Source organism: Perissodus microlepis, chromosome 15 (genome assembly GCF_051167445.1).
Source record: "Perissodus microlepis isolate ML-2025 ecotype Zambia chromosome 15, ASM5116744v1, whole genome shotgun sequence".
In the NCBI taxonomy this organism is placed as follows: Eukaryota; Metazoa; Chordata; class Actinopteri; order Cichliformes; family Cichlidae; genus Perissodus; species Perissodus microlepis.
Genome location: NC_140475.1, coordinates 37,824,147 through 37,838,900, shown reverse-complemented (window position 1 = coordinate 37,838,900; position 14,754 = coordinate 37,824,147). Strand labels below are relative to the sequence as shown.

Genomic DNA, 14,754 nt, shown 5'->3' with positions numbered 1-14,754 from the left:
AACAACGCCCTGTTTTCGTCTCTTCTTTCGTTCCAGTAGCCCACTTCTCGGTGCCCTGGTTCCTCAACACCTGACGCGGACCTTGTTGATCCGGGCGACGTCCGAGCCGGCATGCCTTCATATTTATCTGTCTCGCTCATGTCTGCGGTAGGCTTGCTTAGCATAGGGGGTCTAGCCTTAGGACCCTTACTGGATACAGACGCCCCAGGCAGGAATCGAACTTTGCGATCCTCTGCTCCAAAGGCGTGTAGTCTAACCACTACGTTATATATATATATATATATATATATAAATATCATGAAGGTAACTTCATTTTCATTTTATTTCAGATTTCATCCTATACTGCTGTATATATATGTATATGTTTATAGTATGCACAGTATAAATGATTCTTGCACAATAACAACTGAAGAAAACTGTATTAATAAAATAATAAACTGAAAGATCAAAAAGATAAAATTGGGTATATGAAAGTGAGATAATAACAATAATGCTTCACTCAAAATGTACATTTCATTTGTTGATGTTTTTAAAGTTTTGTTTCTCTAATTGCATTTAATTTGAAATACTTTCACTGCACTATGAGATTTTTAAAATAAAATATGAAATCATGTATTTTCCCAATAAAACCACAAAGCTTCTAAAAACACAGCAGCAGTTATATACTGTCGTTTACAGATTAAAGTGACAGACAGTATGTTAGAACAAACAGCATGCATTCACACTTTCATTTAGGCAAAATGGTGTTACCAGGATTTTTTGTCTTGCAATGGAGTTGAAGTGAAGTGTAAAAATAAATAAAGTGTAGAAAATTGGTTCAGAAAGATTGCCAGGCTCATTTAAAACCATTTGCCTTAATTATGGATATTTTACAAGAAAAATTATGTTGCACAAATATTTTATACTGATTAGCTGTTTTAAGTGATAAAACAAGTGTTTAGACTCTTTACTGAAGTAAAAGTCGTAAATAATGGCACAAGTAAAGTAAAAGTCATTATGTAAACTCATAAAAATGACATTACTAGATGATTACTGACTAATTTTTGTATTTATCACGTTAAGGTTTTTGGGTTATTTTAACTGCTTGGATACTGCTGATACTTTCTTTGATAATTAAACAAACAAAAAAAAACTTTTATTTTGAAGTTTCCAAAACAGTAAACAAAGATTTTAAATAAAAGGTACGGAATATTTCCATCCAAAGTAGTAGAAGTACAGAGGAGAACAGAAATAAAACAAAGATAGATCTGTTTAAATAAACTAAAAGTAAATTAAAACTTCATAAGTAAAGTTATATTAAGTAAGTACTTTCATCCAGTGGGGTTGAATAACACTCAAAGTAATCTACTGGCACAAGTATTAAAATGAGACAAGTTTCAGAATAATGTTTTTGATTAGCTAATAACTGTGTGTAGATTAACGTGTCCATCACCTTAAATTAGCAGAAAATGAAAGTAAACTACAAGTACCTTAGAACCGAGTACAGTACTTAAGTAATGACTACTTTTACTTTTATGATACTCTCCGTTTCACAGTCGCGATCAGGTGAAAGAATGAAACACAAACTCGTTTTGTTTCCTCTGGATGAAACAAACGTATCCGCAATAACAGGAAGTTTGATTGTAGCTTCTTCTCCAGATGCTGTGAATGAGTCACAGAGTCAGATGTCATCACGTTTCGTGTCGTATGTTTGGGTGTGTGTTACCTGACATGAAGTCAACTGGTCGCACTAATTTCCGCTCAATGAAGCGCCGCAGCCACTGCTGACAGAAACTAACCGTCCTCGAGTTTTATGCTTGATTTTTTTATTTTTCTACTTCATGTTTTATTTTTAAATCCTTCAGCGGTATTTTTGCACATTTTTAACTCAGAAAAGACGCAAGAAAGAGAGAGAGACAGAGAGGAAGCGAGAGCAGGTATGGCACAACAGGCCGCCGCATGACTGACATTAATGAGGTCGGAGGTGTACTCGGGGTTGGAACGAGCAGAGGACGAGGAAGTGAAGTTTGACATTTGAATTACGCAGAAATGAGCGAGTTTTGCTTTTCCAAGCTGAAGAGAAAAACGTCTGTTGATAGATTTTCTAGTTTTTGTGCGCAAATGCGCCCAAATCCGGAGACGCCGGTGGCACTTTTACGCGCAGGACTTCTGTTGAGTTTATTTAGTTTGTGCGCCTGTTTGGGTAAGATGCCTGACTGTCTGCAGATCACACGGTGACATGATGACAGTAAATAGCGTGTCTCCTCTTTGTGTGCAGATGACAGTTGTGTTCTGGGGATCGTGGGACGGCCAGTGTCTCTGCCTTGCGTTCTCCCTGAGTTAGTCAACTCCGAGAATGTCACCATTGAGTGGATGAGAGGCAGTGAGTTGGTACTCAGGTCGGTATGGAAGCCCGATGGAAGTGTGGAGACATGGAGCAATAACAGAGTCACAGTCCCAGCTGACGCTCCTCTGACTGGAAACGTGTCTTTAAACCTGCCAGCGGTTCGTCCCGTTGAAGACCAAATATCTTACAGCCTTTTCATGGTGTTAGGGAAGAATCAGAGCGCCAGGCTGTGCACCCCATGCCTCAGGACAGCAGGTAAGTCCCGCGGGATTCAGGGGGAAGCAGAAGAAGGATATTTAGAAGTCCAGTCTCTGGTGGTTGGTGGCAGCCATGGCTGTAAATTTTGTCGGAATGAAGACACATTAAAAGCCGGAAATTTTAAGCACGAGACACTTAATTTTTTGTATTTTAGGGATTTTTTTAATTAACAAAACTGAACGTTTTCTAGACGTGTTTGTGACCAAAGTCTCTGTATTCATGTACAGACACAACATTCAGGTTCCAGTTCAATATACGTTGCAATATAGTGCAGTGAGTGCATGTTTTCTTTTAACTTTGCACCAACACAGTTACAGACATTATTTATTCTTCTTCCCTCTTTGCCTGAGTCCAGATGGGAGTCAGAGGTTCTGAATTACGTCAGATATAAGGTCACGTTTGTCTCTTGTTTGCACCTGTTTACATCACTGGTAGATGATCTTATCATATAAACACCTGAATTGTAACAGTTCAGATGTGTTTCAGCAAAACTCCTGCACATTTCTAACATGCCACACGTCTCTGTAATGATTTGTAGGTACCATATGTATCTGACTAGTTAGAAGACTAGAAAAAAACAAAAAACTGCTGCATGAAAACATTCACAATCATATTGTGGGAGTGTTGGAGGCATTGTTTCCATGATGAGTAATGTCTTAATGCTTTCTCTAATTCCTCAGCTTCTTTCATGTAATTACTGGAGGAAAAGAGATTCTAAATATTACTAAATATAGAATCAACACATATGTTTGCAGCCAGTTTCAGCACCCCAAAGTTGGAGAAGGAAGCGGCAGTGCAGGGCGATGAGAAGGTCTTCCTGTGTCACTCCACTGGAGGTTATCCCACACCTGCAGTGTACTGGCTCATCAACGACAGCGAGGAGCCCCCCGCAGGGTCGGTGAGGACTCAGATGACATCACTGCCAGACAATCTCTACAACATCACCAGCCACTTGACCCTCAACATTTCCCACGACTCCATTGTGTCGTGCATCATTGATAACCAATCTATGAACCAAACCGTGATGTCAACCTGTAAGTGCAGTCATTAGTGTTCAGACACAGCAGCACGATTCTCCTTATCCGTGAAACTCATAGTTAAGCAAATTCTGCTATCAGCTGGTTCCCTATACTGGGTAATGCCACGTGTCTGACTGGTTTGATATTAATTAACATTAGCAAACCAGTCCAGTTTTTATCATCTTTGAATTTTTGAAAGCTCTAGTTTAACATGTAAAGACAGACAGTTTTGTGTTTTGTTTTTTAAATCTTATCACTTTTGGATCAATCAGTTAATCAATCAGTCAAAAATTTTAAAAGTCACCTTGGCGATGTACATCTTTTAAATACAGTCTATGGATTTGGACTCTGGATTTTAAATCTTCTTCTTTAGTGTTTTTTTATTGCAGGTTTTTTTTTTGAGTCAGATGCTATTTATTTATTTACACTTTATTTATTGGCCTTGGCTCTATGGCACACTGAAAACATTTTTACTATTGTTTTTTCCTGATGATTGCTCAGATGGAGTGGAGGCCAGGCCTGTGACGAATCGAGCATCGTCGGCCATGTGGATGTTCAGCACAGGTCTGTGTGTGGTAGTTGGGATCATGGTGATAGCTGGAGTGGCGTATCAGATCCACCTGGACAAAATAAGCAAGAGGAAGAAGGAAGAGCACAAACAACAACGGAGAGGTAAGCAGATCGATGTGTTTGTTTATCAGTGAATTTAATAGAAAATAGTGCAAATAGTTAAATCAAATATTTGCAGCCTTTGCCTTTAGACTGGAACCTGTGGAGCTTTTTTTTTTGGTGGACTTTATGAAGAAATTATGGAAATTAATTATTGTTTTAGCTACTGGGAAAAATACCCTGATAAGAGGCTCTTAGTTTCTATTTTTATATGAGTCTGGATGAATGTTTGAGCATGCTGTCATGCTGCAAAGCAAATCTGTGCCTCCTTTAATAAAGCTGTAAGACGTGTGCCTGAGATCAAAACATTAGGAACGTCTTCTGTAAGACGTCACACAGAGCTGGATGTAGAAAATCACACCTGAAATCAAGTGTTTAGAGCAGTTTATTTAATTATACATAAACTCAATGGGCTTAATGATAAACACATAAAAACCTGTGAAGGTTTAAAATACCTTAAGGCAGTGAAAACTTCAAAATAAAACTTTACAGAAAAACTACAGTGTTGAGGGCGGCACAGTGATGCGGTGATTAGCACCTCATAGCAAGAAGGTCGTGGGTTAAAATCCCACCTGGGGCCTTTGTTTGTGGAGTTCATGTGTGGCTTCTCTCAGAGTACTCTGGCTTCCCCCCACAGTCCAGAGACATGCAGTTAATGGGATCAGGTTAACTGGTGATTCTAAACTGACCGTGACGTCTGTGTGTTCCCTGCCTTTCACCCTATGTCAGCTGGGATTGGCTCCAGCCCTCCGTGACCCTGAATTGGATAACAGAAAGAAAATGAATGAGTGATGAGCTGCTGAATGTCAGCCTGTGTGAACACAAAAGCTTTTGAGTTTTGATCTAAGGGCATCTTGCTGTACTGGGGCCCAAACCATTGAGTTTTATGAACTATTAAAAGGATTTTTAAAGGGAAGTTTATACTGTGGTGGGAGCCAATGAAGTGTCTGTACTGGAGCAAAATACAATTTGAAAGAGCTCATTGTTAAGCTGATGATTTGGAGACCCTGGAGCAGTCTGAAGTCTGAGCTTTTCCCTCAGCAATCACTTGTACGCAAGCTGACCTCACTGCATAAAACCTGTTTAATATGAGCATCCACCATTTTTAAAAGTATTTATATGACACAAAACAAGAGACAGTATAACAGAGCTGGCAGGTTGTTTGTTGTGCTTTTGTAACTTGTTTATTTGTCACCATCAGGATACAAAAGACGGCATCAATTCAGGTTGGAAGACGAGTTGATGAACCAGGAACAAAGGGAGACAGATGTTTGAGGCCTGACGGTCACTTAAAAACAGAAGCCACAGAGCAGTGATGTGTAAATATGTTTGTTGTAATTACCATTTAAATATACAGTTTTTAAAATATTGTACAAGAACAATTCTTGGTGGTTGTTTTATGTGTAGTTTTTGTTTTTTGCGAGAACCTATTTGAAGATTTAATAAAGACTTCCAAAATGACACCAAGCCCTCTTTTACTTCATAGATCTATAAAGGCGTACGAGAGGTGAAGTCGTATTTCTTTTACAGTAAAAGAAAGCTGCATTGGATTTCAGGTTTGATTTTTATTCTTGAGCACTGATTCAGAAACAAAGAAAGCTCTGAAAACAAACAAGCGGCCAGTCTTCCCATTCATCTGTAACCAGAAATGATAAATGAGTCACTGCTCATCAAAAAGCTTTTAACTAGATCTGCACTGGATACAAAAGTCACAGCTTTTAATGCAACGTTTCTTCATTCAAGTAATCTTAAAGCAGCCAATCAGCGACTGTCCAGCTGATTCTCATGTTTTCCTCTGCTGGACAGTGAGACAGCGAGCTGCTGCAGGCCTGCTTCTCTCTTCAATCCACTTTAACAAGAATTACATGGATGAGAATTTACAGGATCCTTTTTGCTCGATTTGAAGAGCTGGACCCGAGGTTCAGAGTTCAGCTCGAGCCTTCCTGCACTGACGTCACCGCGTAGAGGTCGTCCCGACGCTGAGACGTGATCGGGATCTGCTGCCGGATGTCGGCCAAATACTGCAGGTCTGAAAACACGCGACACATTTAGAGAGAAGACACGACAACAGCAACGCCAGAGTAAACACGAGCACTCTGCAGTAACTGCTGCTGTACCAGACTGAAATGTTTTCTCTGTTTTACATTGTCAGGTCTTCATTTTTTATTATTATTCTGTAGAGGAAATCATTAAAGCAGTAAACTAAAACTTCTTCTCAGAGCAGAAATTCATTTTTCCACTTTCCTCACCAGCTGATCAAAGATTACATAACTGTAAATGACTTTCACATTCCACAGAGACAAGCAGACTTCTGCTTTTCCTCACCGATGTCGGCATAAATAACGGCTTCCTCTGGTCCAGCCTTGGAAATGACTTCCCCCCTGTAACGACAGAATTATTCACAAATCAGCACAAGTCTGAAACGCTCCTTTAAACTTCCTCACAGGTGATATTTTCTTGAAGATTTCATTTTTACAAAAAATATTGAATAATTTGTTCTACGTGATAAGAGCTAGTTGTTGTTTTTTATTTTACATTCATATAGATTCCCTGCAGGAAACACATTAAAACTTTAAATGCTAATGCACAGTTAAGCTTTAAGTTTCATTTGTTTTGTACGGTCATGACGTAAGCCGTCGATTCCACTTCACAGGCAGGCAGGGACGTGTCGCTGGACACTTTTCAACTGACGACATTTTCAGAGTTGATGAGCAACTCTTCAGACCTCTTGGTGACACTCACTCGACGTCAGCAGCTGATGCCCGTAGAACAGGTTAAGATAACAAACTGCTCCCAGCACACAACCTCCGCTGAAAGAAACACGTCTGTTCCTCAGACAAACAAAACCCACACATGACAGCAGAGGAGCTGCAGGAAGGTTCAGGTAACACGACGGGGTGGAGTCATCAGAAAGAAACTAAACACCTGGAAAAGCCAAAATTCCCAGATGAACTTTAAAGCTCTTTGGTCGCGCCTGCCAACGTGAACTATTCCCTCAAGCCGTTTGTGTGGCAGCCCAGATCCAAATCAAAAAACCACCGTGGGCTATTTAACCTGCCTCCTGTTACCTGAGTTACACTTCACATGGTGTGCATGGCATCCGAACAATAAACGGCTCAGAACTTGGAGAATTGCAGGAGTGGAAACGAAGCGTAGGAAGGCTTCACTGGATTTAAACCTTGTGACAAACAGTTTTTAAAGCTCATGAAATACAAAGTTGCAATGAATTTGCGTCTGAAAAAAGCTGCTTTTCAAGTTTGTCTACTGTTCCTACTGGAGTTCCTCAGCTTACCCAGAGACGGCAGTGAGATAAACTCTGAGAGCAGCTTGCTGATTCTACATCTGTACTCCACCCTAACTGCTCTACATCGTTAAAACCCTGAATTCTTCTACTTTTACTGCCTCAAGTTGTCCCTCTGAAAGCTTTAACCGCCTTATCACGCCCTGCCTTTTTGATCTTATTTTCTTACCACGGGTTCACGACGGTGCTGTGACCCCAGGCCACGTAGGAGGCAGCTTCATCTCTGGCAGGTGATGCTGTGGCCACATACACCTGATTATCAAGCGCCCTGCATAAAGAGACATTAAAATGATTCGTTGCAGATTTAAACAGCAGCAGATCTCAGTTTGTAGTCACTGAGCTCTCTTCGTGCTGCGTTTATTATTCAGCTTGTGTTCATTCAGGCGTTCTTGTGCCTTATAAGTAACATGTCTGGTTAACGAAAGCTCAACCCTCAGATCAGATATCTGGCTGAAAGATGACTCTAACATGTCTTAGGTAAATTATTCTTTTGGGAGTGACTGACTATGACCCTCAGGCTGACCTCCCCCTCTGCAGGAGCTCCCAGTGGGCGGGGCCTGTGGTCATGTTGAAGGCTCCGGGGTAAACCAGCAGCTGACAGCCTGAGGACAAAAGCGCAGTCCAATCAGCTCTGGTACATCACAGGAAAACAAAATCTAAACACTCCTTTCAGACGCTTACCCTTCCTGCTGTAGAGCTGGGCGAGCTCCGCAAACCTCATGTCATAGCAGATCCCAACACCCACTTTGCAGAACGCTGCAGGAGGAACACATCAGATCAATGTATGCTCATCCAGACTGCGAGGCAGAAAGCCAGAGTCTGCGGCTGTCGCTCACGTGTGTCAAACAGCGATAATCTGCTCCCCGGGCTCAGCGTCTCAGATTCCTGGAAGCGGATTTTTCCGGGAACGTCGATGTCAAACAAGTGAATCTTAGAGGAGGAAAGAAAAAAGATGAAGAGGATTCATCTCTCCAACTGACCACACACTGTATATGACCCACACATACCTTCCTGTGTTTAAGAATCATCTCTCCATCGGGGCCAAACACTGTACAGGTGTTGTACAACTTCCCACCATCCTCCTCGGGAATGGATCCTGTGGATGATGACGAGTCTTAAGAGCTTAAAAACTCGAGAGGTTTCAAATGAAAAGGCTCTTGGACGAGAGAGACGGATGTCATCACAAACATAAAGAAGTAAGGTTCAGTTAAGACCACAATGACCTGGACAACTGGAAACCTACATCGACATAACGAAAAGTAGTTTGAACTGAACTTGGATTTCAAGTTATCCCAATCTTTTTAAACGATGACCACGCTTGGGTGGCAAGTGGCCCTGTTACGATCATTACTATCTCCATGTGTTTATCCTGGACTCTGACAGAGACACATGAAAGAGACACGACAACCAAAGACTCCTTAAAATAAATCTTTGGGAGAATTCTGTAAAACCTCGTCACCTGCTGTACTTTGCACCCAACATGACGATGGAGAAAACTTTCAACTCAATGCTTAAAAAAAACAGGACTTCAACAGGTCAGATCGCCATGTCTATTTTTATACTGTCCGTGGTGAAGCCCATCAGTCCATCCTCTGCCTGAGACCAGCGCCTCCCCTCTCCTTTCTTCTGATTGGCCACCTCTTGAGACTGTGTCAGCTTCCAAAAAGACAAAAAACAAACTAAAAACCAGCAACAAACAACTTAAACATAAACAATTACAAAGAAAGAACAGTACAGTATCCACATCTGAACCAAAGAGTAAAACAGTGAAATGTGGATTATTAAATATTAGGTCTCTCTCCTCCAAGTCTCTGTTAGTACATGACTTAATAATTGATCAACAAATTGATTTACTCTGCCTTACAGAAACCTGGTTGCAGCAGGATGATTATGTTAGTTTAAATGAATCAACACCCCCGAGTCATTCTAACTACCAGAAACCTCGAAGCACAGGCCGAGGGGGCGGTGTGGCAGCAATTTTTCACACCAGCCTATTAATTAATGAAAGACCAAGACAGACTTTTAATTCATTTGAAAGCCTGATGCTTAACATTGTCCACCCCAGCTGTGAAACTCAGAAACCAGTCTTACTTGTTATCATCTATCGTCCACCTGGGCCTTACACAGAGTTTCTGTCTGATTTCTCAGACTTTATATCTAATTTAGTTCTGAGCTCAAATAAAATAATTATTGTGGGTGATTTTAACATCCATGTAGATGCTAAAAATGACAGCCTCAACATGGCATTTAGTCTGTTATTAGACTCAATTGGCTTCTCTCAAAATGTAAAAGAACCCACCCACCACTTTAATCACACTCTAGATCTTGTTTTAACATATGGCATAGAAACGGAACATTTAACAGTGTTTCCTGAAAACCCTCTCCTGTCTGATCATTTCCTGATAACATTTACATTTACAATAATTGATTACACAGCGGTGGAGAGTAGATTTTATCAAAGTAGATGTCTTTCTGAAAGCGCTGTAACTAAGTTTAAGAATATAATCCACCCACTGTTATCATCTTCAATGCCCTGTACCAACACAGAGCAGAGCAGCTATCTGAACGCTACCCCAACAGAGGTTGATTATCTTGTTAATAATTTCACCTCCTCACTACGTACGACTCTGGATACTGTAGCTCCAGTGAAAACTAAGGTCTCTAATCAGAAGTACCTGACTCCGTGGTATAATTCTCAAACACGTACCCTAAAGCAGATGACTCGTAATCTGGAGAGGAAATGGCGTGTCACAAATTTAGAGGATCATCATTTAGCCTGGAGAAATAGTTTGCTGCTTTATAAGAAAGCCCTCCGCAAAGCCAGAACATCTTACTATTCATCACTGATTGAAGAAAATAAGAACAACCCCAGGTTTCTCTTCAGCACTGTAGCCAGGCTGACAAACAGTCAGAGCTCTGTTGAGCCAACCATCCCTTTAACGTTAACTAGTAATGACTTCATGAACTTCTTCACAAATAACATTTTTATCATTAGAGAAAAAATTACCAGTAATCATCCCACAGATGTAATATTATCTACAGCTACTCTTAGTACCATTGATGTTAAGTTAGACTCTTTTTCTCCAATTGATCTTTCTGAGTTAACTTCAATAATTACTTCCTCCAAACCATCAACGTGTCTTTTAGACCCCATTCCTACAAAACTGCTCAAAGAAGTCCTGCCATTGATTAATTCTTCGATCTTAAATATGATCAACCTATCTCTAATAATCGGCTATGTACCACAGGCCTTCAAGCTGGCTGTAGTTAAACCTTTACTCAAAAAGCATCTCTAGACCCAGCAGTCTTAGCTAATTATAGGCCAATCTCCAACCTTCCTTTCATATCAAACATCCTTGAAAGAGTAGTTGTCAAACAGCTAACAGATCATCTGCAGAGGAATGGTTTATTTGAAGAGTTTCAGTCAGGTTTCAGAGCTCATCACAGCACAGAAACAGCTTTAGTGAAGGTTACAAATGATCTTCTTATGGCCTCTGACAGTGGACTCATCTCTGTGCTTGTCCTGCTAGACCTCAGTGCAGCGTTCGATACTGTCGACCATAATATCCTATTAGAGCGATTAGAACATGCTGTAGGTATTACAGGTACTGTGCTGCAGTGGTTTGTATCATATCTATCTAATAGACTCCAATTTGTGCATGTAAATGGAGAGTCCTCTTCACACACTGAGGTTAATTATGGAGTTCCACAGGGTTCAGTGCTAGGACCAATTCTGTTTACATTATACATGCTTCCCTTAGGCAGCATCATTAGAAGACATAGCATACATTTTCACTGCTATGCAGATGACACCCAGCTCTATCTGTCCATGAAGCCAGATAACACACACCAATTAGTTAAACTGCAGGAATGTCTTAAAGACATAAAGACCTGGATGGCCGCTAACTTTCTGCTTCTTAATTCAGATCAAACTGAGGTTATTGTACTCGGCCCTGAAAATCTTAGAAATATGGTATCTAACCAGATTCATACTCTGGATGGCATTACCTTGGCCTCCAGTAACGCTGTGAGGAACCTTGGAGTCATTTTTGACCAGGACATGTCCTTCAACGCACATATTAAACAAATATGTAAGACTGCTTTCTTCCATTTGCGCAACATCTCTAAAATTAGAAATATCCTGTCTCAGAGTGACGCTGAAAAACTAGTTCATGCATTTATTACTTCCAGGCTGCACTACTGTAATTCATTATTATCAGGATGTCCAAAAAACTCACTGAAAAGCCTTCAGCTAATCCAAAATGCTGCAGCAAGAGTACTGACAGGGACTAGAAGGAGAGAGCATATTTCTCCTGTTTTGGCTTCCCTTCATTGGCTTCCTGTTAAGTCCAGAATTGAATTCAAAATCCTGCTCCTCACATACAAGGTCTTAAATAATCAGGCCCCATCTTATCTTAATGACCTTGTAGTACCATATCGCCCTATTAGAGCACTTCGCTCTCGCTCTGCAGGCCTACTTGTTGTTCCTAGAGTATTTAAAAGTAGAATGGGAGGCAGAGCCTTCAGTTTTCAGGCCCCTCTTCTGTGGAACCAGCTTCCAGTTTGGATTCGGGAGACAGAAACTATCTCTACTTTTAAGATTAGGCTTAAAACTTTCCTTTTTGCTAAAGCATATAGTTAGGGCTGGACCAGGTGACCCTGAATCCTCCCTTAGTTATGCTGCAATAGACGTAGGCTGCCGGGGGATTCCCATCATGCATTGAGTTTTTCCTTTCCAGTCACCTTTCTCACTCACTATGTATTAATAGACCTCTCTGCATTGAATCATATCTGTTATTAACCTCTGTCTCTCTTCCACACCATGTCTTTTATCCTGTCTTCCTTCTCTCACCCCAACCGGTCGCAGCAGATGGCCGCCCCTCCCTGAGCCTGGTTCTGCCGGAGGTTTCTTCCTGTTAAAAGGGAGTTTTTCCTTCCCACTGTCGCCAAAGTGCTTGCTCATAGGGGGTCATATGATTGTTGGGTTTTTCTCTGTATCTATGAAGCGCCTTGAGGCGACTTTTGTTGTGATTTGGCGCTATATAAATAAAATTGAATTGAATTGAATTGAATTGGAAACAGAAGGTTTGAACAGCAGATATCCCTCTTTGTGACATCGTACTCATCCAAGAGTTAAAAAAGTCTTAAACCTGAGATTTTATCTCATAGGGATTACTTGCACATACACCGACCTCGTGAAACGAAACCTTGAGCTTGTTTGGTGCGATGGATCTGTTAAAAAGGTTTCTGATGGAACACTTAGAGGATAAAACACGGTAAAGTGCAAGCAGCAGAGCAGCTGTTTTCCAGGAGTTAAACATTGAAAGTTCTCACTATTTTTCCTACAGTTTACCCAGAAACAGATTACATTTTCCACATCGTCTTGACAACCCACAGCAGGAAACACAGTGGAGTTATATATTAACTCTACTACTGGTGAGCTTTTAACTCTGAGGATCTAACACCACAGCGTGACACACACAACTCTTACTGTAGCTGAACTACATGAAGCATGATCAGCTCCTTTACAGTAACATCATTAGAAGTGAACTTTAATGTACTCTATGTAATAGATTTAAATCCACGGATGCTTTCACACCTCCCACCAGATACACCTCGTTCTCCTTTGCTGCCTCCGACAGCACCTGGGTGGATTCTCCTGGGATGTTCTCGGCATATCTGGAGAAGAAGCTGGTCCCATATGGAGAATTGAAGCATTCCTGTGTTAACGACAGGGAGATCATAAGCTCATAGCCAAATAAGCACTTCAGACTGCTGACAAGCAGCCGTGAGGACCCCCTTCCTCCTCCTCCTCCTCCTCACCGGTAGCAGCACCACTTTGCTGCCCTGTCCTGCAGCCTCCCTCACCAGCCTCCGGGCTCTGCTCAGGTTGTCTGCTTTGACGCTGCTCACCTGCAGCTGGACCACGGCCAGACGGAACTCTGAGGAAACAAACACGGAACTTCAGCGAGCAGCAGCGAGTGACGGAGAGCCGCAGGCTGCGGTACAGGCTTCAAAACCGCGCTCAGTGATTTAACATTCAACTGCGAAACACGGAGAACTCTGTACTTACTGGACATGACTTTGGCTAAAGTAGACATGTACACTCAGGACTATCTGCTCACTTCACCGCTCCACAGTCCGGGTCATGTGATTCCGGGTGGCGGATTGGTTTTCAAAATAAGAGACCTTCTTGATTTAACATAAAAATAAATAAATAAATAAAGAGTACTCAAAAAATATTATTGACTGTTTTGAAATCGAAAGTGTTATTTTTAGGTGACTTGACGATATAAATTTAAGCTTATGAAAAACTGAGGTCGTTAAATGTGAAGATTTAAGGCGGTGTAACGTCACAGGGGGTGGGTCGATTCAGCACAAGATTATCATTGTTATTCACTTTTCTGGTTAATAAACAATAAAAATGAAGTAAGGATCTCAGTGGCTCTGCTCAGTAATAACATTCCTAAATATAACATGTATTTCCAAGTAAAAAAAATAAAAAACAAGATGAACTAGCATTAATGAACCTCAGCGATTAAAAAAATAGGGGGATTACTCATGGTACACAAATAGTGTCAAACCTTCCACTGCAGAGAGAATAGCTAAGCTATATATAGGAAAGGAAAAACAAAAATATTCAAAAGGAGGACTGTGACCCTGTTTGAAGTATATAAAGGATTAAGATTTTTAAATGTTTTTTCCCTGGACATAAAACAAACAAGTTGTTTTTTGCTTATTTGACTAATATGATAAACTAAGAAAAATATATTTTGCAGAATAATACTAAAGTAAATGAAGAAAAAAATTAGTGTGGGCCATGATTAAAACCACAATTAATTTTGTTCAGGTTTTGAATAATTTTTAGTCAAAGATTTAAACAGCAAAAAAAAATAGGATGACAAATTTTCCTCCAGGTTGTTAGAACAGGGGCGTGTCCAGAGGGGTGGCATGGGGTCATACCACCCACCCCTGCTGTCTTACTGACTTACCAAAGTCAGCACAGGCATGACTCATGGAGAAAGGTAACTTAATATATATGCTTACAAACTTTTAATGTTTCATTGTACTTGTACTTTAAGTAATTTCACATTACATTGCCTTCTACTTCTATTGGACAATATTTTCAATGCAAATAACGTACTTTCTACTTGATACTGTTCATCTTAAGGCTGTAGTTT

General features: G+C 40.7%; 2 protein-coding genes across 4 annotated transcripts; one reads left to right on the top strand and one right to left on the bottom strand.

Moving 5' to 3' along the window:
- Nucleotides 1–1,549: 1,549 nt before the first annotated feature.
- LOC146372657 (ICOS ligand-like) lies at nucleotides 1,550–5,733 on the top strand. Of its 2 annotated transcripts, none has more exons than XM_084953543.1 (5): nucleotides 1,550–1,916; nucleotides 2,258–2,581; nucleotides 3,340–3,618; nucleotides 4,105–4,275; nucleotides 5,474–5,733. In XM_084953543.1, exons 1-5 carry the CDS (start codon nucleotides 1,793–1,795, stop codon nucleotides 5,545–5,547), a joined length of 972 nt encoding a protein of 323 aa, XP_084809669.1. In that variant the 5' UTR covers nucleotides 1,550–1,792; the 3' UTR covers nucleotides 5,548–5,733. The 2 variants fall into 2 exon arrangements, with proteins under 2 accessions (XP_084809669.1, XP_084809668.1); XM_084953542.1 differs by having other exon boundaries at nucleotides 1,798–2,182.
- Nucleotides 5,431–13,739, bottom strand: nit2 (nitrilase family, member 2). 2 transcript variants are annotated; one of them, XM_084953544.1, is made up of 10 exons: nucleotides 13,647–13,739; nucleotides 13,397–13,515; nucleotides 13,173–13,293; nucleotides 8,581–8,669; nucleotides 8,410–8,503; nucleotides 8,255–8,329; nucleotides 8,097–8,175; nucleotides 7,743–7,841; nucleotides 6,598–6,653; nucleotides 5,431–6,301 (listed from the first exon to the last, which is right to left on the bottom strand). In XM_084953544.1, exons 1-10 carry the CDS (start codon nucleotides 13,672–13,674, stop codon nucleotides 6,201–6,203), a joined length of 861 nt encoding a protein of 286 aa, XP_084809670.1. In that variant the 5' UTR covers nucleotides 13,675–13,739; the 3' UTR covers nucleotides 5,431–6,200. The 2 variants fall into 2 exon arrangements, with proteins under 2 accessions (XP_084809670.1, XP_084809672.1); XM_084953546.1 differs by lacking the exons at nucleotides 5,431–6,301; nucleotides 6,598–6,653 and adding an exon at nucleotides 6,660–7,394 and having other exon boundaries at nucleotides 7,721–7,841.
- Nucleotides 13,740–14,754: the final 1,015 nt, after the last annotated feature.